The sequence below is a fragment of the Dermacentor andersoni genome, chromosome 9, assembly GCF_023375885.2.
Source record: "Dermacentor andersoni chromosome 9, qqDerAnde1_hic_scaffold, whole genome shotgun sequence".
Classification (NCBI taxonomy): domain Eukaryota; kingdom Metazoa; phylum Arthropoda; class Arachnida; order Ixodida; family Ixodidae; genus Dermacentor; species Dermacentor andersoni.
In genome coordinates this window covers 26,403,227-26,430,648 of record NC_092822.1, presented here as the reverse complement: position 1 = coordinate 26,430,648, position 27,422 = coordinate 26,403,227, and the positions used below count along the sequence as shown (strand labels likewise).

At 44.8% G+C, this 27,422-nt stretch overlaps 2 protein-coding genes across 5 annotated transcripts in view; both read left to right on the top strand.

Annotated features, from left to right (window-relative positions):
- Positions 1-13,872, top strand: part of LOC126527505 (serine/threonine-protein kinase haspin-like) — a 28,039-nt gene extending 14,167 nt beyond the window's left edge. For all 3 annotated transcript variants that reach the window (XM_055068685.2, XM_072284463.1, XM_055068684.1), the window contains 5 exons: positions 822-916; positions 5,114-5,187; positions 8,148-8,385; positions 12,114-12,213; positions 13,557-13,872. In XM_055068685.2, coding sequence (XP_054924660.1) covers positions 822-916; positions 5,114-5,187; positions 8,148-8,385; positions 12,114-12,213; positions 13,557-13,758 — 709 coding nt within the window. In that variant the 3' untranslated portion in view covers positions 13,759-13,872. The remainder of the gene's footprint in view (positions 1-821; positions 917-5,113; positions 5,188-8,147; positions 8,386-12,113; positions 12,214-13,556) is intronic.
- Positions 13,873-18,130: 4,258 nt separating this feature from the next.
- Positions 18,131-27,422, top strand: part of LOC126527351 (ras-like GTP-binding protein Rho1) — a 38,327-nt gene continuing 29,035 nt past the window's right edge. The window contains exon 1 of one of the 2 annotated variants that reach the window (XM_055068679.2): positions 18,131-18,351. In XM_055068679.2, coding sequence (XP_054924654.1) covers positions 18,338-18,351 — 14 coding nt within the window. In that variant the 5' untranslated portion in view covers positions 18,131-18,337. The remainder of the gene's footprint in view (positions 18,352-27,422) is intronic. The other variant, XM_055068680.2, reaches the window with a different exon arrangement.

The window sequence follows — 27,422 nt, the reverse complement described above, 5'->3', positions numbered from 1 at the left end:
TCCCTGATTGCCTTCATACGTTTTTTTTTTCTTTTCTTTCTTTCTTTTTTTTTTTTTTTGCTGCGACAACATGTTCGAAGGTCTGCAGCGGAAGCATTTGCACAAGGGTTTCAAACTCTTCCTGTAGACACAGGAATTTAATTACGAAGCTGTAACCTTGCACAAATATAGCTAGGGGTACCTACACTCTACAAAAGAAATTGCTCCCTTTAGGACTTACCCTGCCAGTAGCCGTAACCAACATTGAGTACACTTTCTTTAACTCTATACTTGCTCCTATCCTTTCAGGAACTGTATGCCATGCTGATACGCGCATAACTGGACACAGCGTTGAAGAAAGGAAATATGCTTGAAAAATCAACGAAGATTAATGTTTATGGGCAGTACAAGCCCCGATGTGCGCAGAATTCTTTAATGAAAGTGTATGTAGAGTCGGCTCACGAAAGTTCACAGCTCATAGGTTTCACAATAAACGCGAACTTCTGTTCTGTTAAACGCATGTCACTTCAACTTGATGGGTCACCAATTGTAGGTCGTAACAACCAATACAGGACCAAACATTCAATCCGAGCTGGTGTGCCCACACAGTGGCGGAAATTAATATCTTTTTTCGCAAATCGCGTGTCATGGAAGCCTTTGCGACCGACTTCACGGACGGTTCTCTCAGAAATACCGATCCTTTAAATCGGCAATCTCAGTGATTTCGATTCATAGCTTCCGCGGCTACACGCCGAGCCAATTTTGCGGCTTGTTCTTGAGTAACCCGCTATTGCGTTATATTCCTCACTTCTCGCACCGCCTTCACTTGTCGTCACAACCAGGATATTCTGCGTCCTGGATCGGTATCCTCGAGAGTTGATCCAGGCCTGGAAGGACTACACGTCCTGGAAGCGGACAGACCATCAGCATGGACCCGGTAAGAAGCCGAGCCGATGAGCGCTGACGCTTGCATCAGTACAGTTCACGCGTCTAGATCGCGATCTTTTTTATCTAGCGTATTGCTGGAAGCTCACCATGAGTACACTGATTTAGAAGAGTACTGACGGGACAAGTGAATGGCCAGCGCTCTTAGAGGCGAGGCATTCTCGAAGCAAGGGAATTCGTAACATACGCACCACTGCTGTGGAGTGCCGAAGACGCTTTTGTTACCGGGCCATCGTATACAAGGGAAAGAGAAAAATACGCTAATGAGAGCTGGAGAGCTTGGCATGGATGACATATGCTAGTCTGTGTACTAGGTCGAAAGCTTAAAACTTATACTGACATATATATTTTTTTCCTACGTGAATGCCAGTTTCGGATTTCGAAAATGAGGGGAAAATTCTCGCAAGCCTCGAAGCACTCACTGTAATAACTGTTCTCCGAGCCAGTTTTGGCTTCGCTTCCCAGAAAGCGCACGCGTCGTGACGTCACACCGCTTGTGGTCACGTGGTCGCAAGACATCGCCACGTTTTAGAACTCGCTCCAACTTGCTCGATAGTCCCTTATGCTGCTATACATCGCACATCATCGGGCTACATCAAAACGTCATTGATGTACATACCGATTGGCTTCAATTCCCCCTTAAGCTGATTTATCCATAATTGCCTTAAGAGTTGGGGAGGGGGGGGGGGGCGCACGACCAATTCTGTCAGTGCAAGGAGCCGCTAGTCAGTGCGTAATCTTTTAGTCCTACCATGCCAGGCGATTTACAAGAAGACAGGTGAAGTTGTTGCCTGGCTAACATAGTACCAATAGAAATAGAGGTGCTGTGAACGGTTAGTGCCTATAACAGAACTAGAACCACCACAAAAACGAAACCTCCTTTTATATTTGTGACAATGCAACAGAGTACAAATGACAATAATGTGCAGCAGAGCTAGCTGTCAGGTATCAGAAAAATGAAATCTGGTTTATTGACTGTTATTCAATTAAGAAAAAGAGCTAAAGTCTTGGACATTTGGCCGCATACAGACTCGGCCAGGTCGACAATCGGGACTTTCAATCAAAATTCAAGACTGTCCCGCTATATTCAGGATGGTTGACAACGCTAGGTTGGACAAGAGATGTCCAGGGATTTCTGTATAGGGGTCCTAGGTGTAAACCCCCGCATATAACCAAGCACCAGGCCAGGGCACATCTCTACCCATTAAAAAACCGTCTGGTCTACGGCAACATGGAGCTTAATACCCAGTGCTTCCCGTATTCCGAGGCGCATGGCCTACCACTGCATCACCGCTTTGGGCACATGGCCAGGAGGTCGTGGGATCGATTCCCTACAGCGGCTGCCGCGCTCTGACGGGTACAGAATGCAAGAACACTCGTGTATACCATACTTTGAGCGCACTTAAAGAAAGCCCAGGTGGCCCAAAATAATCTATAGTCCTCTACAACGTCCCTTATACCCCCGTGTGTATAGTTTCAGTACGTTAATCCTCACAATTTATGAAGTCTGGCTCACCCCGTATATTGATCCATTACACGACCTTCTTGTAACGTCAAGTAACAACTTTTACAAATAGAGCTTTCCCTCTTAATCGCAGACCTCATACACTAACTTTCATTATCGATACCCACCACAATACCCACGGCGCACAAACTAATGAGCTTTTTTTTTCCTCAAGGTACCCACCTGGCAGCGTATTGAATGCTAACGCCAAGGCTCTCGCTATCTCGACGAGCTGCGAAACACAGCTCACGTCGGCGCATTACGTTTGCGTATATTAATTGTTTTTTGTTGTCGTTGTTATTATTTAACGACCCAGCTTCGAGCTTCCTGTTCCGCTACTGCCGCACACTCGCCTCGTAACGTCCATCGTTAATTACTTCCCTGCTTTCACGCCTCATTAAACTCGCTTCGTTAGAGATTCCCCGCGTTTCACAAATTTATGCTTCGCATTCAATACCAAACGTTTTTTTTTTTTTTTTTTTCTCCCTGTTTTCGCGTTCTTACAGGTACGAGGCCGACACACGATAGCACGTTCAGACAAATTTTCTGGAAAAAAAAAAGAAAAACGATTTACTAGCCCCAGGTGGTCTGCGCTCAACCGCAGTTTAATTGCTGGTCATCAATATTTAGTCATTACGCATGATGAAGGTCCTGCAGAAAAATTGCCCGGCAATAATTCCACGAACACGGCGACTGCGCGGTTGAGCTCGGGGTCGTTAGGTGCGGGCGTTCCGTAATTATAATGTTTAAGCAACTGTGATTGCGTAAATCACAGTTACTTGTCTGTGAACGTGTCTCGATTTCACTGCCTCTCTTCGCGCACTTTCCACGGCGTTTTATATGCTAAATAAATCACGTCAGCTACCTCTCTCTCGCGCGCACAGTACTCATAGTTAAAACAAAAAGTCAATTGAGGCACTTGCCACTTGTACCCGCCGCAGGGCCGCATTGGTTATGTAACTCCGCTGTCGAGCGCAAGGTCGGGGGTTGGGTTGCCGGCGACCGCATTCCGAAGTGGAAGAAATTGAGAAATTCGGAGCCATCTGCGCTACCCGCTACGACTGCATCTGCTATTGCTCTTTGAGCCGCGAAACCCATTTATTCATTCATTCATTCATTCAACCAATCAATATAATTCATCATGTGTCGACCGTGTTCTATATTCAAAATATCCTTACTTGGAAGCAGTGCTGCGCAGTATCGAAGATACATGCATCTTAGATACTGTCTTAGATACTCTTTGAGTATCTTATACCTACGTCAGGCAAGACGTGTGTCAGTATCTGTAAATGAAAGAATGCATCGTGTATCTTAAGATACAAGATACTGCTATCGCTACGTCACCGTGCGAAACTATAAACGTTGGCTGAAGTCCACTTTCCAATCTGATACGGCCGTCACTAAGCCACCTGCATTTCCACGGGTACTGAATTTTCTATTGTTTGACTTTAACAAGTTGTCAATACTTCATATCTAAATATCGTAGCTAGTAGTGGTGCCGCCTGCATCGTGTTTCTACATATTCGCTTATTCATTGATATTGTGTGATATATATGGAGCTGCCTTTCTATTTTACTTATGCTTCTCCTGTTTTTTTTTTTAGCTTGCCGTTAAATTTCTTACTGTTACAAATCACCAGGTAATCGGAGCTATAAGTGGCAGTAGTGTCAATAGCGGCGGTATTCTGCCACGCTTCGTGCCACTACAATGCGTATGAAACGTTTCTCAGCTGCACAAGTTTTCTCGTGAGAGAAGAATCGTACAAGAATTGTACGTTAATGATTAGGTCGCAAGCGAAAGCTTTACGCCAGCCGATAAGTAGAATATAGAAGGTAATTGCAGCTTTACGTGCTCTCTGTATACGCGATGCGTCACAAAAAAATGGCCGCTACCAGTGTTGTTGCTGCTGCACACCTGGGCAGTGATGCGGTACTGCGCAAACGGTAATACCCTTACGGACAAGGTAGAACTCCACAGTGGTATCTGCGCCATCGTGCAGAGGTTTCTTAACGTTCTTGTAAATAAATGGAGACCCGCTATATGGTCGGCAAGCAGAGCAGCGACTCTCATTAATTACAAACGTGACAAGCAAGAACTACGCACAACGCAGCGTACAAAGAGCTTTCATGTTAAGCAGCTAAAGCAACCCCAATAAATTGTTTCCGAACGAAAACATTATACTTTGAGCAAGAGAGACAAACACATTGAGATATTAACGAACATTTCGTTCAAATAAAACAAGGCTGGTTGGAGTTAAGAAATTTCCAAGCAAACATGTAACATGCATGTGCACACCAGTTTGTTGCTACATTTCATATACTTATAATAAGAAATTTGCGAATGTATCGAAGTATCTTAAGATACAAATGGACAGTGTCATATTGGATACAATAATCACAGTAATATCTTGCTTCTGTATCTCAAATACTTGTTGCCAGAGTATCTTGTATCGTATCGTGATACAACTGCAAAGTACCTTTGCCCAGCCCTGCCTGGAAGCATAACCACGCACAATCATGTTTTTTTTTTTTTTTCTGGTACACTATTCGCAACATAAGATCCTATAGCCCAATCAATCAATTAATTGTCACTCGGGTGTGCGAAAGCGTCCGTGCAGCGAAACATAACCGTGCACATTCACGTTTTCCTTTTCTTTTCTTTTCTTTTCTTTTCTTTTCTTTTCAGACACCCTAGACACAGCGCAACCATACCTGGTCTTTCGCTTCGCTTACGCTGGCGTCCCTCTGACTCAAGCTAAGGTGAGGACGATCAGTAAGGTTGCTCTCTGATTCACTCGAAACTAACAAGAAAAATGGGGGGAGGGGGGGGGGGAATCCCCATCTTCAATTTGTGTTTTGCCGGAAGCCAAATCGCACAGTTGTCTAGGGTATTCGCGTAAAGCCACGCAGCGATTGCTTGACGAAGCGTCAAAGCCGTCGTCCCGATGACACAACACGACATCGCTGCCAAAATAAAATAAACACAAATAAAAGACAAGGTGTCACGCAATACGGTACGCAGACGCAAGTATTGTGAATCTGTTCCAGACCCGCATATTCTACATGAATAGTCGTATTCAGTAAATACAAGAGCGGAACCTACAGGCAATACCGGTCGCACATTCAACTTCACAGATTGAAATAGATATTATATTGCAATATTGCAAAGAAGACCTCACTAGAGCAAGAATTCATCATACTCTACGCCCAAATTGATTTTTTTTCACGTTGATGGCATTGAAAGAAGTTCGGACATTATAAGGAAGCAGTCATTTTAAGAACGTTGAGATAACGGTTATGAAAACATTATCCATACATTACAGTATTATATCGCGCAGCAAAACGAATATTTAACTTAGTTGTAGCGTGCTCTATTGCAATGGCGTCCGCATTTCTTCACCCTCTGCCGTTGACGTCAGAGGTACGGCGACCACCTAGAGGCAGAAAAGCGAGACGATTTCTATTAGGTCATATCCTGATAAATGGTCATTTGGACAGTGTATACAGAAACTGTGCAGACATTTGTCTATAAGCACAATACAATCGCTACTAACATGGAGCGCAAAAACTTGTTCGAAACGATTCCTATAAAGACACGACCAGCATACGTGTCTGTTCTCGTAGACTGCAGGTGGGCTAGCCATGACGTCGTGATGCGCGCAAAGTGCTGCTGCCGGTCGTCGACTGCGCATTTTCTTGCACGGCAGTGTGAATGTACAGATTTATTTTTTCAGAAAAGCCGGCAAATGTAGCGGGAGACGGGCCTCGCAGTTTAACTTGCGGCGTTGATTACGAACTCCTTTCGAAGCTAGAGCACAATACTCGGACGAAATGACTTGGGCAACGGTATCGCGATGGTATACACTGCGATCGAATCCGTTGGTCGGATCACTTACAGCGCCGGCACGTCCGTGCAGCCCGAGGTGGTTGCGCGCCGAAGGCGACAACTGTAAACAAGAGAGAGAGAGAGAGAGAGAGAGAGAGAGAGAGAGAGTCTGTCCCGACAAAATGGCGGAGTAAAGCCAACTTCCGGCGTCACCGAGCTTCGCGAAGAGTGATGTCAGAACCTCTCCTTAGATTTTTCCTTCCTCCATGGCTACGAACAATTTCCTGAGACTGGTCTATACAGAGTACATATACTTAGAACGACAGAAAGCTGAGCTAGTTGGTAAGGATTCATTATGCAAAAAAGAGGTGAGGCGTGCAGACAGGACACAAGAGCAGAGAGGTGGACAACGCGAACGCCGACTATCAACTGGAGGGAGCACTGAGGCGAAAAAAGAAAGAAGACGCGTAATTCAGTTTCTTGACATTTCCTTGGTCTTGGTCGAACAAAATCCCGTTTGTTGGCAGTACTCCCCAAGATCTTCGAAGCCGTTGCTAAACTTTCAATCCAAGCATTCCAAAGTAGTAAAAAACGGAATTGCCATGTCGTGCCTTAAGTCTTCTCTCACCAGATCCTGCATGCACAAAATGAGCGCCAGTTTTAATTCGCAGGTCCGGCGCCTATTAGAAGCAGGTTATCCTAGTGAGCAGTGGCCACTGTGGCTGAGCGCCTAAAGAAGTCGGTTTCAAGGGGGACGGACGTGATTACAGAAAGCAGTAATAGCAACAAAAAGAGTAGTGGCTATTCCGTACATTCATTCAGTGTCGCACAGGCTTAAAAAAGTTGCAAGTAGATATGATGTTAATGTTGCTTTCACTGCTCCCAATAAGCTAGGTAAGATATGCGCTGCCGTACAGAGGAAAAAGGAGCAAGTAAAAGGCAAAAAAGAACAGATAGTTGTCCAGTGAAGCACAATAAGAACAACAGTTTTACTGATTGTCGTATGGGTGTGGTTTATAAAATTCCCCTTAGCTGTGGCCAGTTCTATGTAGGGCAAACGGAACGTTGTATCAATCAGAGGCTAATGGAACATAAAAGGTCGTTAACCGGTGGATCGGCTTCTAATCTTTCCCTACACTGCCAAGATTGTAACTGCATGCCAGAGTGCACGATATTGTACAGGCATAAGAATGAAGATACGCGTCTTATTGTAGAGGCATGGTATATCTATAACGGTGGAAGTGCGTGCGTGAGTCAGCCTTCGATTACTTTACATAAGGAAGAGTTTAAGTGCCCTAACAGTTATATCTCACGTAGACCGGCACATGTACCCGACTGACACGTGGTGATACCATTCCTGAGCTTGCGCTGATGAGTTTTGTGTCTTCTTTCTTTTTTCGCCTCAGTGCTCTCTTCAGTTGATAGTCGGCGTTCGTGTTGTCCACTTCTCTACTCATGTGTCCTGTCTGCATGCCTCACCTCTTTTTTGCATAATGAATCCATACACTTATGGCTTCACACTTTTTATCGACTGCCGTCAACAAGCTTCCATAGACAATTTTTGTAGACAGTCGACGACAAGTCCTGTAACCTCGTCTTTACAAAGTTACTTACGAGTTAATTAGCTTTTTTTTTTTGTTGGCTGCTGTGTACATACATATGCGCGCATAGCGTAAACGAAACTTCCTCAACAATCCCACTTCACACGATCTGAAAAGTAAGTGAAATAAATTGAATATACGTATCTACCGATCCGCAAAATCCTACTTATAATGTTTCCCGTTTGTAAACCTCCCATCTTGCTGCTTTTCTTTTCTTTAACATCAAGCACTGCACCGGGTAGGTCCCGCCCCCGGTCATGTATACTGATCACTTCTCTCCGCTGTCTGCGCAGCTGGACAACGCGTTGCAGCTTCGCAGCATCCTGCAGCAGGTGGCGCTGTCGCTGGCCGTGGCCGAAGGCGCGCTGCAGTTCGAACACCGCGACCTGGGTCTGAACCACGTGCTCGTGGACGAGACGAGCTTCCAGCTGTACCAGTTCTGCATGGGCGGCAAGAGCGTCTTCATCAACAGTTGGGGCGTGCGGGCGACCATCATCGACTTCGCCGCCGCGCGCGTCCGGAATGCCAACAGTGAGCGTCGCCCATTTCGTTGCCCGGATGTCAGAGAGACGCCGCAGAGCAATTCGGTTTACGCTAAACTGAGTTCCCTGTCTCATTTGAGGTGCAAACTTTAGCGGCTGTTTGTGCACAGAAAAAAAAGAACTTGAGTTTAAGGGAACAAAGGACTACACGAGTTTTTATGGTGAACTGAGTTTAGTGTCATTCAGTTGAGGGGCAAAGCTTGGGGGACAGTTTAGCGACAGAAAAAAAAAATCAGCTAAGGGACTTTAAACACCAAGTCCTTTTACGCTAAACAGCGTTTGGGCTTAGTCAGTTTAGGGGTAAACTTTAGGGGCAAAGAAACTCAATTTTTGGGCACTGTAATAACAGTAAACTACGGTAAATTGAGTTTAGGAACAAAGTTTAAGGACAGTTCGTCGTCAGAAAATTCAGGTTAGGGTCACTGTACAGTAAATTACTTTAAGGTAAACTCAGTGCAGTAATACCTAGATTAGTTAGCTAGTTTAGTTTAGCTAGGAACAGTTTATGGATAGGAACATTTAGTTTAGGGGAACAATGAAGAGCAACTTAGTTTACCGTAAACTTAATTTTGTCTCAGTCACTTAGGGCAGAGTTTAGGAACAGTTTGGAGAGAAAAGCTCAGTTTAGAGAAACTAAAGAACAAATCAGCCTAAACCGAGAAATTTTTCTATGAAAAGCATATTTGGTCACTTCACATTAGAGATATATTACTAGCATTGTTGACCCGAAACTGTGTTCGTTCCCGTTTCCATTCTACTTCAGCGGAAGCCTTTCAGTTCCGATACAGTGCCGTAGCAAAAAAAGAAAAATGTATATATACTGACTGAAACTGGCTTGAAACGATCTTTGTTCGTTTGCATGGCTTCAGAGTGCAACTGCACGTAAACAGCACAAATTAGTTTTGTCCAAAGCTCGACTCAGAGAAATGTACACGGGCTGCTCAAACGCCAAGCAGGGGCGCTGAAACGTAAAGCAATTCCAAACTGCTTTTATTTCATTTCTGCCGCCTGCCCACCACGACTGCTCAAAGATTATTTTTCCGGGACACCCTCATTACGCCCGTCGGTCACGCGACGTCACGAAAACTTCGAAAACTCTCCATCTGATATGACACGTACACACGAATTACCCACGATTCGTCCGAACGAACGAAAATAATTATTTACGAGTCTTCTTTTTTTTTGCGCCATTAGCCTTCCGCTACTGGTCAAACGATTTAGGGCTTCGCCCACTTCCCCTGTCTGTCCCGGGACGTCAAAAAAACTGCGAAGACTATCAATGTTAAGGTGACGTGTACGCTCCAAAGATGCGTTATTACGCCGAACAAAAGTGAATATTTTTTCGGAATAGCCGGCGACTACGCCGTTCCAAAAGAAATCGGTGCCAACCGATCGCTCTGGACACGATAATCATCCGATTATCTACTTCGCCTGCCCTAGCTCGTACCCAAACAAAGCCTCCTTACTTTTGCGCGCTCCTCCACTTTTGTCAGCCAACTAGATAAAAAAAAACAGTCAAGGTAGGTTCCTTGCTATTCCCTTTGAAACCAAAAAAGTGGCCTCCTATAAACGGGCATAACTTTTGATTGGCCGTTGAAACGCTCGATGCTTGCGTCGGCGGTTACGTAAATCTGACGTCAGAACATTCGAATAACAACAAATTGGAATGGTTTCGCGTTATTGTGGGGCGCCAGTAACTGTAACGCTTGGGGCGCCAGTAACTGTAACGCTTTAACTGGTAGCTCAACCATATTGTTGACCTAACAAAACGTCTGTGGAAAAACGCGACAAACCTAAATATTAGTCTGTGCCTCTCAATTTACATCTGTTTATGTTCCTGCTCGACAGTGGCAGCCACAAAAATGTCAATCGTGAGCAGCAGCAGATGTTTTGATGACAAAACTGGAGGTCTTCAGTAAAACACGTTGTGGGGCGAGTTGGTGCATAGCTTTCAATAGATGAAGCGCCAATAGTGAAGGCACACAGGGAGGAATACAGACAGGACAAGGCGCTTCCTGTCTGTATTCCTTCCTGTGTGCCTTCACTATTAGCGCTTCATCTATTGGAGGTCTTCGCCATTCTCTTCTTAGCGCACATGGTGGTCATATTATCACCAATGCGATTTTCTTTTTATTCTGTTTAAGCAAGCTGTTATTTTTTTATTCCTATAGAGGTGCATCTCAAGAACACACATTGACCTTGCGAAAGCAAGTGTCAAACACCAGTTGTCGACCATACATTGACCTTCAACCAGCTGGTCAGCAGTATTTTTGACCTACTGTCTCTCGCTCACTTCTTAGACAAGCTTTTCAATATTTCAGTTGGTGTGTATTTGAGCAATATAATGAAGAAATAGAGCAATAAAAATGTTCTAGGCCAAGCCTTTCTTATCTTGCCAGTTAAAGGGTTAAAAGAAGTAAAATTTAGAAGCACACCTCCGAAGCAATGCGTCTCCGGAAGCAACAAGTAATTTCTAATACACATCAATTTAAACACCACTGCGATCAAAAGAAAAGCACAACGCTCAGAGAAATAATTAATGATGTTCAATTTCTTCTCAACACACATTTTATTGAAGTCGTCCGAAGGTCAATAGAAAGGTAACAGTATATCTGTAACTACTTTTGTAAAGGGTTAATTAAGAAATGCTTCTTTACTTCAGCGATTATACAATTCATAGCTCTCCCACAATCGGAGTTACATCTATCTTCGCCTTTGACGAAGATAGGTACACCTATCGAAACGTAGGCCAGCCTTTCTGATGCGCATCACCCCTGTTTGTAACCTGTATATCACAGTGTGTTACTCCATCTGTCGGCTCCCTTCTTGATTTGGTATATACACGGACCAACACCGATATCGTTATTGAAATTCATGTAAAATGCTAAAATGCTCTCGCGAGACAACCGGCCAACTGATGTGCATGAATCTTTCCTTCCTTTTTTTTTTTTTTTTTGCAAATGAGAGCGAAAATTTACTTTTAGTGACTCTAATAAGCAAAGCCTTGATTTAGAATCTCAAATGTTTTACGAAAATTTCTTAAAAATGGTAAGCTTGTTTTTATCTTTTTTTTCAAATTGGAGCAAAATGTTTATACATCCGTAACTCTGTCCCAATACCAAATAGTTCGGTTCTGTAAAAGACAACCGTTAGACCACCGTAAGTGGACGAATTTAACATATGAATTTACATCTTACGTGAAAACTTTGTAATGTTTACGAGCGTTTTGCAAAAGTCGTACTCTCAAATTCGCGGTGAATTTCAGAGCGGCGTACATAACATCAATTTTGTCAGCTTTAGATGTGCTGTAAGGTGCAGTTTACAGAATTGCGACATCGTTTTGCATTAAGCTGTAAACTTGATAGCTTTCTTTTTTTTGTTGTTGTTGTTGTTGAAGTTTTGCAGTTCTCAATCATTTCGTGTTATTTTTGGCTTCATGCTCTAAATAAAAAAAGATACGCTTGCTTCCGTGACTAAATTTTGATTTTCCTTTCAACACAACAAAACTCATCAAATATCGGTGCCGTGATTCTTGAATAAGTAGTGCCATTTGCGTTTTTAGTTTGCGTATATTTACACCGTGACGTCGTACACGCCACTGTCGTGTTCGTGCTCAGCTCGGCGCATAATGAGACATCACGATGAACTCGTGCCCGACACGAATGCATACATTTACCGTTCAATTTATCGTTCGCGTTGGTTTTCGTTCCTCCGCAGCCGGCCACATCGTGTTCTCAAACCTTAACCACGCTCACCCATGCGAGTCCAGGCATTCGAATGTGTACTCCATCTACAAGGAGATTGGAACCATCACAAAGTAAGCCATCGGGGCGTTTTTTTCGCTTTTTTTTTTTTTTTTTTTTTGAAGTGGTGCTCTTTTGCGAGCAAACAGCGCTAAAAAAAACGGTTCAAAAGAGAACACAAGACTGTGCGCCTCCGTAGCCTAGCATTTTTGGTCCCCTGGCGCTCTTTTTTAGAGTTGTTTGCTTCCGAATCATCTGGGCCCGTATTCGTAAAAAGTTCTTACGTTAAAAGCGCTGGCGCCAGCCAATAGTGATGTGGGACGTATAAGTAGCAAAGGCGATCAGCCAGTGAAAAAATGCACTGACGTACAAAAAGCTCTGTGAATTCCGCTCCTCCCAACCAACTTACCTAGTCAGCTTATTTCCTCGCAGCCCTCTCTGTGCTTCGACGCCGGTCGACTGTTTTCAATTACTCGCCTCATAGGCACGCAACCCAAGCTCCAGGACCGACAATGTCGTGCCAGTGAGAGTCCGCTTGTCCTGCATAATTAGACTATAATTCACGAATAAAGTCCTGCACATATTATGTCAGCTAGGTATCTCCGTAGTACACAGGCCACTTAGTGAATTAGTGCACGATATTCAACGGCTTCTCTATGTCTTCATAATTTTGTTGTATTAGGGCCGGCCGTTTTCAGCCACTGGGCACGGAGCCATTCTTGGGCAAACCTTTCAGGCGGCCATGTGCACTGTGGAAAAAAGTGATATATAAGTTCAAAATTTACTTAGACATATGCCGTATACTCTCTGCATACATCTTTTATATCGCCACTCTTCCTTTGACAAGTATCATACATAGTCATGGTCTTCGGGACATCATTGCGTATATACGACTCACCCTGTGCATCCACCTGACTTGGGCGTTTGCATTTCGGCCTAGCGCTTGAATGGGTTACAGGACTAACACAAACAATTGCATAACATTAGACGTTGCACATTATGACAATAAACACGATTGTACGGCTCGCTAATGTTGTTCAATTACACATCATTTAGTTAAAGCATCGTTTTACATGGATGCCAACATGTGCCTTGGATCTCCATAATTTTTGCACAAAATCTTAAAAGTTATAGCAAGGTACTTTTAGTGAATTTACGTTATCCTAACAGCATAGGGGTTGGAAAGCTGCCGACGGCAGCTTTATAATTCTGAAGTTCAAAACACCACCAAAACAAAACAAAATATCGATGCAGCATCGCAGGCATTCGGTGTCCTCATCGCCAGAAGACAGCAATAATAAACACGGAAATTGCGTCATACCATGGGTCGTTAAGAGTGGTATTTGCGTATTGCTTCGGCAAAGCTTGAGCCTGCCGGACTTTTCCATGTCCCACCGGGCTTTCTCGTTGCGTCCAGGGGCAACTGGGCCGGCTACTACCCGAGGACGAACGTGGCCTGTCTGGCGCATCTCACGAACCAGCTGTACCAGGCCTACCAGGGCAAGTTCGCGCGTCTCGGCGACCGCAAGGAGGCAGAGGCCTGGAACGAGATTCACACGTGGCGGCTCACGCTGCCCGAGTACCGATCAGTGTCCGACTTCGTCGCTGCTAAGTTTTGAAATTGAGAAGCGAGACGAGCTTCTCTTTTTTACGTTAACGGTGTCTTCTGTTTTTTTTTCCCTGCTTTTCTTCTCTCTCTCAAATAAATCTTTCTTTGCCTCGGGGCCCTCCAATTCCTTCTCTTCGGATAAGTGTCTGTCCAGCAGTGTAGTGCAGATGCTGCTGAATCTAAAGCATGCCAATCTAGTTCAATGCCAAGGTAGCTTGCATATTCCTGCTTACGCACTACAGTAATGTGTAAAAGGTGGCCCGTTAAGTTCCATCCTACTACGCTTAAGGCATTCCACCCCCCGTTGACCACTTGCGAAACTTCTATACGAGTGACATCCTTTAGGCATTGCAGTATTTCCACTGCAACCTAGTTGTGCACAAGGTAGTGTTTTGTTGACTGCTTTGGTGCTGTAATATTGGCACATTTTAGCCATTCCTAGGAAAATTGCGCATTTGCGTCTGCCAGTTTCGTGTGATGCAGCACCTGCGAGCCGTTAAAAGGTACAGCGACTTTCAACTTGTCATTCTATTGCGTTGGATTAAGCCCATGCGTTCTGTACCCTTGTACAGAATACTAGAATGCGCCAGCGTCCTACACAATTTACGGCAGTAGTCTTGGCGATATAGTTTCGGTTTCGGTCCACTGGAGACTGGGACGTCGTGACGTCATGATACGCTGCCTCCGTCCGTTCCTGCAATCGCTGCGGCCGTCACAGTCGAGCGCGGTCAGAGGACACTCTTGAAGAGCTCGTGTACATTTTCTTTTTCAATTAGCAACGTCATCATAGCTTGCTTTGTTGCTATATAAACGTGACTAAATTTTGCACTGCGTCATCTCGTCACGACAATGTCGACGGCAGCACTTTGAGATCAACTATAGCATGAAACTAAGATATGTTGTAAGCGTTTCCCTGCCTTCACACTTGACAAGGGCTTCTGAGGGTTTCACGTGCACTTTAAAACCTGTACACACCCTTTGGGGCGTATCGTGACCCCGCGACAATAATCGTCATGTCTTGCTTGCGTCTCCTTCCTTGAAAAAAAAAGAAGCCTCTGCGCACGTTAATCTCTTATAAGAAATGTTATGCCACGGTGATAACGGGCTTGCCATTCGTTATCTGAAAGTGCTGGGCGCATTACCCCTTAACGAACGCGTGTTGCCTGCAGGCAACATACCAGAAACATTTTCTCTTCCTTGCTGAGTTTCGGTATTGGGTATGAAGTTTATGATTAAATGTCTTCGGCCCACACTGAGTCACAGGCTGCAAGAGCTATTTATTGGTTCAGATCAAGTACAAAGGACAAGGAAGAACAAGTTTGGCACGTGACTCGCTTCATCATCATCATCAGCAGCAGCCGCCTATTTTATGTCCACTGCAGGACGAAGGCTGCAGTGGTGTCTCGCACGTGGTGGTGTCTCGCACACTACTACCTACAACGTAGAGAGTATAGCACGCCACACCGCACGCTCACTCGAGCTCAAGCGGTTACACTCATAATGCTACAAACAGACACATACCCCACGCAAAACAGACCACACCATTACATGCCTGAGCTCTACGACAAGTCTTATTGCACCAATTGCAATAGATCCCTTAACGTATATCATTTACTCTGGCCGTGCTCGCAAGCTCACATAAACTACGAACAGGACAAGCGCAAGTTTGAAGAAGCAATCCGGAGCGAAGAACTCGCTCCCCAACTCTGGGCCGTCCAGCAGGTCCACGACGCCGCCATGAAACTCAACCTGCCGGTTCCGTCGTGGGAGACGCCCACTCCATGAGATCCCAAAGCTCTCGTGGCCTGCAGGACCTCGAATAAAGTTGATTTCCTTCCTTCCTACACCTATAGTTGTTCGTATGCAATGATAGCTCTCTGTTCAAATTCCCAACGGAGCCATATGGGGCTCGTGGTGAAGCCCACTTCCAATTTTCTGCCTAGTGTTTCCTCCCCACTGCTGAAAAAGTTCTCCCAAAGTATTATTTTATCTTTATTGAATATGCGTATTCTGAATGTGTTTCACATACTTATGTAGAAAATATAAAAAAAATCCAGTTATTTAAATGGTGTAAACTTGTTTTTAGGGTCTGTGAACACTACGATATGATTACGAAGCGCGCCGTAGATTCCAATTAATTTTAATCGCCTGGGGTTCTCAACGTGCGCCTAAACCTGACACGATCGCTTTTTTTTTTTTTTTTGCATTTCGCTTTTACCGAACTTGGACCGTCGCGACCGGGATTGAGCCAGCGACCTGGAGCTCAGCGGCTTCGTACTTTCCAAGTGTCATCCTTTTACTTGGGAGAAGTGGGTGGTAGACTTTCTAAATTCGAAAGTGTGAACCAGCCACTACTTCTTATTCTGAAGCACCGAGCCATTCGTTCTGAAGTTGCAGCAGAGTACTGGAAGTCCTATTCATAACTCCGACGAAGCGTTCAACTGCTGTGCCACAGAACAATTGCTTTCCTCGTGTAAATGTGAAGCCATATCCTGCCTATTCCGCGACTAATTAATCGGCGTTTGCCAGGAAATTGTGCACCCAGGACATTAACATCGGCCCCTGCACACAGTCCAGCCTCTGCAACCGTGATATTGTACGCGCTGTCTACCTGGGATTAAAATCGAGGTATATACCTCGAGGTTCATTAACCGAGGTATCCGTTGGTAACATAAAAATACGAAGCACAGCCGGCGTCAAGAGTTTACAAGGCGCGAGACATCGCAAGAATTTGCATATTTCTTCAATCAGGCCACGGGAAGCTTGGAACTTAGATCTGCCCGCCGCGGAAGCTTAGAGGCTATGGCGTTGCGCTGCTGACCTCGAGGTCGTGGGTGCGATTGCGACCGCGGCGGTGAAACGAATGGGTGGCGAAAAACGCTAGCGCACGTACATTTAGGTGCACGTTAAAGAATACCAGGTGGTTAGAATTAATCTGCACAGTGTCCTCCACTACGGCGTGCCCCATAATCAGATCGCGATTCTGTCACGCTAACTTTTTTTTTTTTTTTCAGTTCAGAAGCTGGCACGGTATTTGTGACTAGCACAATGCTGGGTTATTTTAGCGGCTATACACTCCAAAAATACGAGCGCGAATGCTTTATCGTGAGAAAAGCGTCCGGCAAAGCTTGGGCGCCGATTTTACGCATATTAAGGACGTTTAAGTTCGCCGCTAAAGTGGATTTCTTGTACGGTGATAACTTTTGTCATCTGCTAAGCAAGTCGGCCGAAGAGGAGCGCCGTCTGTGCTTCCGGGTTAATACTCTATTGAACGTGTGCCATTTAAATCAATAGATGGCGCTTGCATCCTATCGCTGAAATCACTTAACGCAAAGGCTGTCTATTACACTGCGCAGCGTTTTGAATTGCGAGCTGCGGTGCCTGTAAATTCGTTCTCCGAGCGGCCGTAATCTATCGTATTGGCGCCCCCTCCCCAATCACCTCTGGTGAGGGGGGGAGAGGGGAAGCGACCGGGTGTTGCGATTCCATTAGGCACGTGAAATCCCTAGAGTTTGCTATAAAAACTGCTAGAGGGCTAAGCGGGTAGTGTACGGATTTCCCCGATTTTCGTGCCTGTTGACGTCAGAAATTCTCGGGGTGTTATTCATTATTGGTTTATCTCTCGGAAATTGCGAGAAATCTTATTACCCTAGACGAATGGATGTCGTGAGTTTCTGCATGCATGTGTGATCGTTGTGCATTGCTGCATTTGTAATGTAATGTAATACGTTACGGAACAGTTAAACATGGCGCCGAATGCACAATTCATCGTCAAAAACAAAAAAAGAACACAACTTAGCGGAAACAGCCTGCAAATGGTTTCGGCGACCATCCTGTTTGTGTACCGATTGCAAATAAACTGTAAGTACGCCTTATTGCATAATCGCTAATTATTTCCGCCACTTCACAATACCGTTGAAAATTATTCGTCTGCAAGATCACGAAACCGAACCCAGAAGGCCGATGGTTTAGGCCAACGTTTAGTGCGATAAACATTACATTAATAAACACTAAAGATGAAGGACTTACATTAATTAATAATAATAATAATAATTAGATTACATTAATAAACATTACATTAATAAACACTAAAGATGAAGGACTTCATTATTTCAACTTTACAATTCTCGCTGACGTACGAACCACCGGATCTCGTAGGTCCCGTAGACGCTATCGCCGCCGTTCCCTCTGCTAACTATAGCATAAAACTCCACAGGGGGATCCCATTTTCTGCTTCTCTCGCACGTCGGCAGATGTCGCCTCAAACGCCGGTTTTCGGGGCGCTTGACCCGCACATACACACACACACCTACGGAGCTGGAGGGGCGGGTACTTTCAAAAGACTACTTATCTGATAGCAGTAAAACAATCCCCCCTTATCGGACGAACGCTACTTGCGGCGCGCGCGGCCCTGAAAGACGCCGGCGTTGCCCCGGCCAGCGAGACCGCTCTTGTCTCCTTTCGCGCCTCAAGAATCGCCAGCAAACACATCTTTTTGTTTGTTTCGAGAGCACGAGGAAACTCTTGCGGCGGGAACGCCTCCACATTGCAGGAGCTCTCGGGTCCTATGGCAGCGCTGAGGATTCTCGATGTCTACTGACGAGTGAGTATGGAGAAAGGAGGTCGTGTCACGTTACTGGACCGGTGGTTTCGGCCGCTGCGAATGATGCACGTTATTATTATTATGCATATATTATTATGGGTGCAAGTGCCGCGGTTGCTAAGTGGCTGTGGTGTTAGTCCCCCGCTACGGCGTGCCTCATATTCAGAAAGTGGTTCTTGTAACTTAATTTTTTATTATTATTATGGCGCTACTGAGGGCCACTTGTTACTATTGGTACCGTTGAGTTTGAAAACTTTGGTCGTAGATCGTAGCCGTGCATGTATGCATGCATGCATGCGCGTATGTATATGCGTACGAATGTATGCGCGCGAGCGTGATGCGATAGCACGCTCGAACGAACGGGTGCAACGTTTTTGAAGCGAAAAGCGTCACTACGCTAGTGAACACCGCGCTTCGCGCGAGCCGGCGTATGTCGGAAATGGCTCCGTAAGCGTGTTCGGAGTCTGAATCGGCTCCGTAAGCGTGTTCGGAGTCGGAATTGGCTCCGTAAGCGTGTTCGGAATCGGAATCGGCTCCGTAAGCGTGTTCGGAGTCGGCGCAGGTGGCCACTGCCGCGCGCTATGCGTCATCGTTTGACGTTCGCCGCAAGCTCGTGTTTATCGCGGAGGCCGACTATATAACCGCTTGCCAGAGAATAGGCGTGCGCATTCAACATGGAAGGAGAAGAGAGTGATACTACCGACACAGAGAGCTGTGTTTATGGCTGTACAGAAATCGCAAGACAATGTGCCCAACAATGATGAATAAAGAAGTTTAATAATCCTGCATAACTTATGGTATATATCATTCATAAGCAATTTGCATAAGTACACAAGGCACACGTATAGCATAATCATAAGCTAACCAAAGCATATCAATAAGTTAAACCGTAAGCGTAACCATAGGCCAAATCATAAAGCATAACCATAAGCTAAACCGTAAGCATATCCATAACTTAAACCATAAGCATATCCATAATTTAAACCGTAAGCATATCCATAGGCTAAATCATAAATCATAATCATAAGCTAAACCGTAAGCATAACCACAGGCTAAATCATAAAGCATAACCATAAGCTAAACCATAAGCATCACCGAACCTTTTCGCTTCGAGATATCCAGGCTTAACCTTAGCTAGCCCCCCAGCCAATCTTATTTTACCACTGCTGAATCAAAGCTCAAGCCGACTTGACAAGATCCAAGAACTTAGTGCGTTAGCAACAATGGCGGCTTTGATATTTCTCGACTCTACTTTCCCGCTATGAAAAAACAGGAGATGAGGAGTCGGCCTATTGTGTTGACACGTTACGCGCGCCAGCATTCAATTTCAGTGCGTCGCCTATTATTCATACGGGGGCAAATAACGGTTTAAGTGAGACCGGATTAACGCAGTGGTTTGCAGCTTCGAATCACTCGTGACAGTGCATGACGCTGAGAAAATCGATCTCATCGAGAAATAAAAAAGGGTGCATTTGTTGTTCGATAGTCATACGCCTAAGTTCAAACGGCAAGAATTGATGGCCATAGGTATTTATGGCATATTATACATTCCTGGCGGGGGTAAAATATTCCACATTGAACTTGTAACATAATTAACCGTAAAGTGTCACTATGTAGTAGCATTTTAGGATTCTTTTCTTGTTTCGTTTTGTTTTTCATGTGTACGCTCTGTAAACAAGCAATCTCGGTGCAAACATTCGTGGAAGCAAAAACAGAAAAAGAAGAAGGAAGCTTCAATTTTGAATAGGGTGGCAATACTGCGCCATTAGAATCCGCCGCAGGTCGACGTACTCAAATTGTATTGTGCCGGCTGCTTAGAATTGTATTATTCCACATCGCTTCTCGGGCTTTTGGCTAAGATCAAAGTGTGGTATATTGGTGCCATTACCATTGTAGTTCTACTTTTTCCAGTATGTTCTCAGTGTTTGTTGCAGTGTATATTTTAGTATGTCTTATCAAGTTACGTTCTCAGCAAATGGCGCTCGTCCTGTTTCTATATTTTCATTATTTTATTCACCGTGATGTGTTACGTAATGTTATGTAACCCCCTATGTAATGCCTGTAAAAGGGCCTTTGGGGTACGTGAATTAAAAAAAAATTAATGCTGGCGCACGTAACACATCGACACAAAGGCGGAGTCCTCGTAGCCTGTTTTTCATAGCGACAAAGTAGAGTAGAGAAATATCGAAGCCGCCATTGTTGCTGACGCATCAAAGTTCTTGGATCTTGTCAACTTGGGCTTGAACTTTGATGCAGCAGTGAAAAAAAAAAAAACATTGTACGCGTTCGTCCGAGCATGCTATCGCCTCGCGCATACACACGCATACATACACATACACACGCATACACACGCATACATACACACGCGCATGCATGCATGCACGGCTACGCTCTATGAGCAAAGTTTTCAAACTCAGCGGTGCCGCATAGTAACAAGTCGCCGTCGTTCACGCCATTAAGCCCGCATGCAGATTGAGGCCACCAAATATGAGCACATTCTAAACCCGGTCATATTAGTAGATGCGCGAATTTTCGCAGTTCGTGGACAATTAAGCGGCGCTCATTACCGTACGTAGACAACGCACTAGGACGCTTCGGTGTATTGCATTTACATAATGGATACCAGGGGAAGGTAAACGCAGTCTAATATGGCGGAGGGCTATAGGCGATGTGCCGTAATGTGGGAATTGACAGGCATAGGATACAGTCGTCCAACAGGATCGACACAGAACCTCGTCAAGTTGCAAGAAAGCAGCTTTTTTTCTTGTCCCAGCGTTCATGTTTTTGTTAATGAATGGGTGGGAAATAAAGATTGATTGATTGATCTATTGGGTAATTGGAGATTGCTGGAAGAGGCCTTCGTACTTCAGAGGACATAAGTTAGGTTCCTCCTCGTGGTGGTAGGGGTGGGGGTTATGGTAATGATGATGATGAAGAAGAAGAAGAAGAAGAAGAATTTTATTTATTCACTCACGAAAATAAAACCACAGTAACAAGATATACAGAAGGAGGTACCAAAGGTCAAGGCTGTAGGGGGACCTCCTGTTCTAATTAGAAAGAACAAAACAAATTAGGTTACAGCAAACGCAGCAGTTTTAAAGTTGTCTACAAATAATTACACATGACAGCAAAGGAACCGAAACATTATATGATAGTACACAGAATTGCGTTTTGAACAAATAAATATAACAAAACAATTCAGGTTAATGCAAATACAGCAAGGAGGTTGAATTGTTAACATGTATTAATGCAAGAAAACAAGTAAACTGAAAACATGGCATAACACTGTGCAGAATTACATTATATACTGAATTAAAAACAAAACAAAACATGGGAAGTGAAATGTAGTCTAGAGACAGTGTTCTAACAATAACTCACCCAAGGAAACAAGTGGACAGATATGATGTAATGTTGGTGAAATGGTGAAATGTGGTGAAATGTGAAATGTTAAAGAGATATAATGGTTTACCTATAATGAAGCAAACAGAACATGTTAAATTACATTACAGCATTCACAAGTTAAGTAAATATGAGAATAAATGCTTTTTAAAGCTGCCTATACTAGGAGACAGCTTTATGTCCGTTAGAATACAGTTCCAGTAAGACATCGCTGTGAACGAAGAAGTGAATTTGCCAAAATTAGTTCTGATTGTAGGTAATAAGAAGTTGTTAGCTAATGCAAATCTAGTATTATTATGATTACCAAGTTGTTCACTGTTAAAGATTATTTGGGGAATATTTGAGTTAAGGGCATTATAGACAAGGATTGCCATGTTTAATTGAAATAGCTTATGAATTGTGAGAATGCGATGCTCTTGCAAAAGAGCAGATGCACTACATCGGGGTGACTGGAAAGTAATAATGCGGATGGCCTGGTTCTGGACGTATTGTAAAGCAACAAGATGAGAGCTATATGTGTTGCCCCAAGTCGCAATGCAGTAGGTGAAGTGACTGTGAATGAATGCATGATAAAGATGATGATGATGGTAATGATGATAGCATCGATGTTAAGGCCTTTTTAAAGATAATATGCAGGTGACATTAGCGTCCCGCATTTTGATATTCACGCAAGCCGTAACGTGGCACATGGCACCGCAAATTACATTGTTGTGCACTGCACGTGTTATTTCTAATGTTGCAAAGCTTAGCCCTTAGATTACATAAGGCTTCACATTGACATTATTTAGCGCAGGTCGAAATTATTTTTTGCGAAGAGTGGTGGTTACCGAAAAAAAGAAATGCGAAAATGTACACCCTTCATAAAAGTTATGAAAGTTATCTGTGGAGTATAGGAATGCTTGTTAATTTTTCAGGCTTGTTTGGGGGGAAGTCTTTTGTTGAGTGCGGCACAGTTGCTGGCAACGACTCGGAACGATAAAGCAGATACCGAAGCGCTTCTAAAGAATGTCAGCAGCTGGTCGAGAAACAAGGGGGGATGTTAAATAAAAAGAAACAAAAATTTATCTTCGTTTAACCATCTCTTACCCTTCATTGTCCTGTGAAGGTTAAAATGTCGCCAGCCGGTCAGCTTCACCGAGTCTAATGATGTCGAAAGCAATAGAAGACTACATAGCTTGCGTTTTCTTAGCAGGCACCAAGGTATTTCGAACTGGCGCATATCCTCTCTGCTGAGCACGCAATGTTAAGTGTGGGTATGTGAATATTCGAAACTTCATAATAACGAATCGAATATTGTTCAATCCGACTCGCTGTGTGAATCGAATAGTCGCTGTCAGTTATTCGAATATTTCGCGAATAGTTTTTTATATATGTATTTTACTTCGTCTACTGTGCGCGATAAAAAAAATAATATTTGTAGCATGAAGTACGACAAATTACATCCCCGCGGTCACGGTAGATACGAGCACTCCATACGTTGCTCAGGTAACCCGGCGTCTCCGGCTAAACACCTCTCATTCGCACTCGTCAAATAGCCCTGAGTACGAGAACAAACTGCGCATTTGTACCTGATGTTCCATTTCTGTGTTTCGCAAACAACACTTCTCAATCTGTAATGTAATGACAGAGGCTTCCAAACGCTGTTGCTGTAGTAGGATGTGAACATCGTTTTATATTATTGGCGAGAACTGCTACTCGATCATTGTAAAACTACTAAAAAATCTACTGAAAAATTCGCGACACGATTTCTCGCCCCTTTTACATCGGGCTATATGCTTCGTCAGTGTTGGATTGCCTCTAAGGAATCACTATTCGCGCACACCTAATGTCACAGTTTGTATTCCAGATATCGCATTGCTATGGCGCAGTACAAAAAGGCCAGGTGGCCAAAAACATGCCCGGAGCACTTCATTCTAAGCATCCTGCCATGCAGGTGCTGAATTTGGGCACAAGTCCCAATAATAACAGTGTGCCTTACAAGTCGATACACAATTATCACTTGCGGTCTGTTTGCTGCACGCAATAATGTTACCATGGGTGTAACTTATACCAAACAGCAGCCGAGGTTGAAATTGCTGATTGATTGATTGATTGATTGATTGATTGATTGATTGATTGATTGATTGATTGATTGATTGATTGATTGATTGATTGCATCGTCCAACGACCCAAAGCACCAATACTGCTATAAGAGACGACATACACTCCTAAACTTATTCCACGTATGTTCCAGCTATAAGTGGAAGATTCCTAGAAATATTTGTCCACTTTCATAACTGGAACGACATTCCACATAAAACCGCAGAGTATATTATATATATATATATATATATATGTGTGTGTGTGTGTGTGTGTGTGTGTGTGTGTGTGTGTGTGTGTGTGTGTGTGAGAGTGTGAGTGTGAGTGTGAGTGTGAGTGTGTGTGAGTGTGAGTGTGAGTGTGTGTGTGTGAGCGTGTGTGTGAGTGTGTGTGTGAGCGTGTGTGTGAGCGTGTGTGTGAGCGTGTGTGTGAGCGTGTGTGTGAGCGTGTGCGTGAGCGTGTGCGTGTGCGTGAGCGTGTGCGTGTGCGTGAGCGTGTGCGTGAGCGTGTGCGTGAGTGTGTGCGTGAGCGTGTGCGTGTGCGTGAGCGTGTGTGTGCGTGAGCGTGTGTGTGCGTGTGCGTGTGTGTGCGTGTGCGTGTGTGTGCGTGTGCGTGTGTGTGCGTGCGTGTGCGTGTGCGTGTGTGCGCGTGCGTGTGCGTGTGCGTGTGTGCGTGTGCGTGTGCGTGTGCGTGTGTGAGCGTGTGCGTGTGCGTGTGTGTGTGTGTGTGTGCGTGTGCGTGTGTGTGTGTGTGTGTGTGTGCGTGTGTGTGTGTGTGAGCGTGTGCGCGTGTGCGCGTGTGCGCGTGCGTGCGCGTGCGTGCGCGTGCGTGCGTGTGTGTGTGTGCGTGTGCGTGTGTGTGTGTTTTAACCGATATAGTGTTCCGCGTACCCACATGTCCCTGGTACTTAAACGTAGCTTCAGTGGCAGGTGGGAACGAAGGAAGGCTGCAGATAACAGGCACAGGTATGTAAACCGCGTCTGTAAACCTCGTTCCAGCGTCTTTCTGGCTACTTACTCGCTTTCTTAGTTTGCTTGTTTATATTTTTTTTTTCGTTGGAAATTTTTATAATGCACTCAGCGCAGAACCAACTAGCCCAACCTTCAGCTCTAAATGTAAACCACTGCTCCGGACAACAGTGAGTATTTCACACGAACCTAGTTCGACATAATTATCATTATGTGAATGTAAAAAAACTAATGAATTTAAATGCACTTGGAACGCCGCTCCATTTGGGTAAGTTGAAAATATTTAAGAAAATAAGTTGTACTCATAGGCAGAAGCTAAGTGAACAAATATTGGGTCCGTGGTACTCTCAGTAATACGGCGCCTCAATTCGTGGGTCACAAAGCATTCTTAACGACATAATTAATGCTTCGCGAAGGCACCATTACCAAGAAAGACGGATGTAAGCGTGCACGCCTATTATTTTTCGTCGTGGTATTTTTCGCGCTGTGTTAGCTGCTTCCTCAAGCAAGCGCCAGCCACCCCAATAACATATCCTCCCGAAGCATCATTCTCCTCTGCCAATCAAAAGGTGATCGCCCTCTTTGATTCCGAGAATCTGCCATGTATGCGACACTGAAGGGGGCGTGCGGAAAGCGGAGTCCGCGCCGTGAAACGCGATTAGATGTCGTGGATGTATCGGACAAAAGCGGCGAAATCGATTTGTCCCCGCGTTCGCGACCCTTTCGCTGCTCTCTATAGCGATGGTTACCCAACTGGCACGTCGGTTCCTGCTGCATAAATTTTCGTACGTTTCTGCTTCTATAGAATCCGAATGCGCAGAAGAAAATACAACTAAAAAAGAAAACGAATATGCGATATTGACAAAACATTAAATCCGTGCAAAGCTGTGAGCTTCATTAATCGTTGTTATGGCCGTGGACTGGTCCCCTATATATACTTCTCCTCTCTCCAAACTTGAACCTGTAACTCGATATATATTCGTAGCCACGTAGCGTCCTTTGAGAAAATTTCAAATTACACCACAGCTGCACCACCACTACACCACAACCGTCAGAGCTACATCCACTAGACACCAGCATACATTGAATACATCTATGTCATCCGCGCCGTGAAACGTACAAACACTATTTTTTTACACTCTATACGACAGTGGAATGTTCTGCCTTCTTTGCACGGTCGATGTGCATCTGCTCCCGAGTTCCTCTCACATATAATGAGCAGCTGATTTTGCATTCTATCTTGTAATCCCCCATCTTGTTACAACCCTTCGCGGCTGCAGTATGTCCAAATAGACAATAATAGTAAGTAAATAAAAAAAGAAAGTAAACATGCTGCCTTATTTTTTTTCGTTTCCCTGGCAACCATGAAGATCGCAGCTGACGAGCAGCCACAAAGTGACGCGCAAGAAAAAAAAATTGTCATGCACCCGACTCAAGCGCAATCCAAGCTACAATAAACGAAACATTAAAGGGACACTAAAGGTTCATATTAAGTGAACGTGGACTGTTGAAATACCATCCCAGAAATCTCGAAACGCTTGTTTCGTGCGAAGAAGAGAGTTATTTTAAGAGAAAATGCGTTCTGAAGTGTCCGCGTACCTCTAGCGCAGTTCAAATCGCCCGCCCTCTGATCGAGGAGTGGTGACGTCATGTTCTTAGTGACGTTGCGCCGTCGGTGAGTGAAACGATGCCCGTAGACGGCGCTTCGGCTTTTCTGCGCAAAACGCAAACGCGCGGCCAGGAACAGAGCCAAGACAGAGCCGACAGCAGCGCGAAAGCGGAACTATGGCGGCTAGCGGAAGGGAAAGCGCGCGACGATAAGCTGATTCTTTATTTTACGACGCCAACTTTGGCACTCGTTGCAATGGGCGACCCTGACAACGACACATTGGCTCGCGATGCTGGGCTCGACTTCAGCGATTTAAGCTCTGATGAACGTGACCTGCTGCTGAGGGCTCGCGCTGCTGGCGTCGTTGCGTACTACTACGACGGCCACTGTATGTCATGGCTGTACATATTCGCACATTTGTAGCTTTTCCTTCGCGAAAACCAAATGCCGCACTCACCGCCCCGTCTTCGAGCTGAAGTTGTTCTTGCGCTTCGGATTATGCAGGCAAGACCGACGGAACAGCGCTGCGGGAAAGCATTGCTTGCAAAGGCACTCCACACGACTTCAGTAAGTCGGCGTTGAACTGGTAATCCTCTGGACGAAAGCGCAGTGAGCACACTATGCCATTTTTCGGCCCTTTGCGAACGCGCTGTGGCAGAGGTACGGCATTTAACCACTTCGAACGAAGAGGTTCACTCGTTGGCACACAGTGATAAGTAACGTTGGATTCGCCGCTGCAACTGCCCTTGGCCACGTTCCGCGGACCGTTCGCGCATCCCACGACATCACATGACGTGGCATTCACGCTGCTTGTTCCAAATGCAAGTTTCGCGAGCCAGCAGAACCAGCGCAGCACGACGCGATAAGGAAACAACTGAAAGCGCGCGCAGCATAGAGTCGAGCGCGCAGAGTCGAGCGAAAACAAAACCTTTCGACCACCCATACTACTGAAGGATAACGTCAAAATGTTATTTTTTCTTAGAATCGAACAGAAGTAAACAAGTAGCATTTTCTTC